This window comes from Tribolium madens, unplaced genomic scaffold (assembly GCF_015345945.1).
Source record: "Tribolium madens isolate multiple individuals breed KSU strain unplaced genomic scaffold, Tmad_KSU_1.1 Scaffold_19;HRSCAF=116;Tcas5.2_LG9, whole genome shotgun sequence".
NCBI classification, from domain to species: domain Eukaryota; kingdom Metazoa; phylum Arthropoda; class Insecta; order Coleoptera; family Tenebrionidae; genus Tribolium; species Tribolium madens.
In genome coordinates this window covers 802,724-804,940 of record NW_025400983.1, presented here as the reverse complement: position 1 = coordinate 804,940, position 2,217 = coordinate 802,724, and the positions used below count along the sequence as shown (strand labels likewise).

Genomic DNA, 2,217 nt, shown 5'->3' with positions numbered 1-2,217 from the left:
AACAAGAATTTAGAGTAGGAATTGTCCCCGAAAGTTGAAGGTTAATCAACAAACAACTATTTTGTGGAATTATTTATAAACCTGAATTTTTACAACCTGAAATTAAAAAACATTGTTTCACACTTTTTTATTTGTCTCCTTGCGGAAACACCAAACAATATTTCTGATGTTGTTCTTGATCTTGATCCAGCGACGAAGGAAAACAACTGAATTTTTACTAATAAACTTGTTTTGCAAATCATAATTAGATRAAACAGTAATCGGTTTTAGCATGCAAATAAAACTCGGGCTAATTAAAATCGTCATTTATTAAAATTAAATAAATTCGACATTGATTTTTTCGAGTTCGGGTTCGATTTTCACGTCATTTCGTCGCATGAAAAAGCTTTGTCTTATCGTTTTGTTGTACAAAAGAATTAAAAATAACACAGCGAAGGCGTTACTACAATTGACAGCATTGATGAAAAAGTCGACGAAATAAATATGAAATCGATAAACCCACGCTATGTCTAAATTGAATCTCAGATAAATAGTGATTAGACAAATCGGTAAATTTGTGATTAGATTGACAATGGAAATCATTAATGCGTATTGTGACGATTTGTGATAAGTGTTGAGAAAGATTTTACACAGAATGAAGATAACAGCAACTAAAATGTAACATGTGGCGTTCACGACATCACATCCGGGTCCATAAACTTCAAAAATGAACTTATTGACAGCAAAATAATAATAAACATAGAAGGAAAAAACGAGTAAAGGCACCGCAATGAAAAAGTACATAAAAGTGTCATATTTTCGTTTCGGTGTTCCAAAATATTTAGAAAAAAGCCACACTAGTGATAACAAAGTGCCGTAATTGCGTCCCACTCCTGATAACATCTGACTCAAAGGTGCCACATCTTCACTGATAACAAAATCAACWTCGAGTAAAACCCCAAAAGACCTCAACAATTTCTCCAATAACACGACGAAGTTTATAAGGGCCCAAATACTGACAATCAAGTTGGTCTTGGTCCTGGTCACTTCATGGTAAATCAAGACCACTGCGATGTAAATGTATGTCAAAAGGGCCAAAGCTTCCAAACTTGACAAAAAAGCGAACGAAAACGTTCCGTATTTCTCATCAAACTCGAATTTTTCGTGCAAAAGGGCGTCGCGTTCGAGTTCGAGGATGTAGCGAGTGTTGTTGGGCAAAGGGTCCATCCTGGAAGGGCTAAATCCGGGTTAGGGCCCCAAAACTAGCACTAGTACTCACTTAAACACTTAAATCGCACTAATGTTTGATTTCTAGTAAACTAGCACAGTTTATCGCGAGTTCAAAGGTTTGTTGATGTGCCATCATCTGACGACGTTGAGGCACTAAGAACCGCCGCTATCTCTCCGGCTAAAAATACAGTTTTTTTTTCTTGAACTGGAAGTGGCTTGACCTTGGCTTGTGTGGAAACCGGAATGGCACGGAAAAATGCTCAAATTATGATTTATTATAATGAAAATAATAGATTTGTTTAGGGTTTGAGCCAGACACGTGGGATTTTTAATTTAATAAAAAATGTTTATTGCGCATTTTAATACGAGAAAAGTGGAGTGGAAAGATCAACCGGGATTTTTGAAATAGTGTGACCTTAATTGTTGTTATCTGGGGTCATGTTTTGCCCAATTATCGCAATTTTCGCGAAGTGAGGATCAACGTCATTTACTGCAACATAAAAACTACTTTTTTGAACAATTTAAGTCAATATAATGGTCCAGGAATTTAAATAAGAATTAATTCAGGTGTGTGAACAAACGTTCAAAGTGGGTCAATATGTCGAACAATAGTCGTCGTAGAGTATTTTAACTGTTTTTTTTGTATTTTCTATTCTCTCTAATAATTAATATTTTGTCTTTATCTTACATTTTTGTAAGTTTTTTCATCTTCTTTTTTTCCTGAAATAAACGTCTAATAAGTAATAAGAAACAATTCAGTCAGAAAATTTAAATCAGTTTTTATATTCAGCACGAAATCAATTTTCGTTAAAAATATTCAATCCTCCGGTGAATTTCCACGTTTCCGGGTTACCGGAGCCTCCGGGCTGYGTTTGTAGGCAAATTGTTTGGAATTTCAAATATGATTTTAGTTTTCGGTTGTTTTACATAATTTTGAAGCTAGTTACAAATGTTTTTCATAAAAATCCAGAGATAATTTCCAAAAACTCTTGTATGTGGAACAAATTA

The 2,217-nt window shown here is 34.3% G+C and overlaps 2 protein-coding genes across 2 annotated transcripts in view; both read right to left on the bottom strand.

Annotated features, from left to right (window-relative positions):
* Positions 1–2,217, bottom strand: part of LOC123015985 (somatostatin receptor type 2-like) — a 146,883-nt gene that overhangs the window by 52,892 nt on the left and 91,774 nt on the right. The gene's annotated exons all lie outside the window — the stretch shown is intronic.
* LOC123015987 lies at positions 291–1,386 on the bottom strand. Its single transcript, XM_044416129.1, has 2 exons — positions 1,259–1,386; positions 291–1,216 (listed from the first exon to the last, which is right to left on the bottom strand). The coding sequence occupies exon 2, from the start codon at positions 1,204–1,206 to the stop codon at positions 316–318; it is 891 nt and encodes a 296-aa protein (XP_044272064.1). The 5' UTR covers positions 1,207–1,216; positions 1,259–1,386; the 3' UTR covers positions 291–315.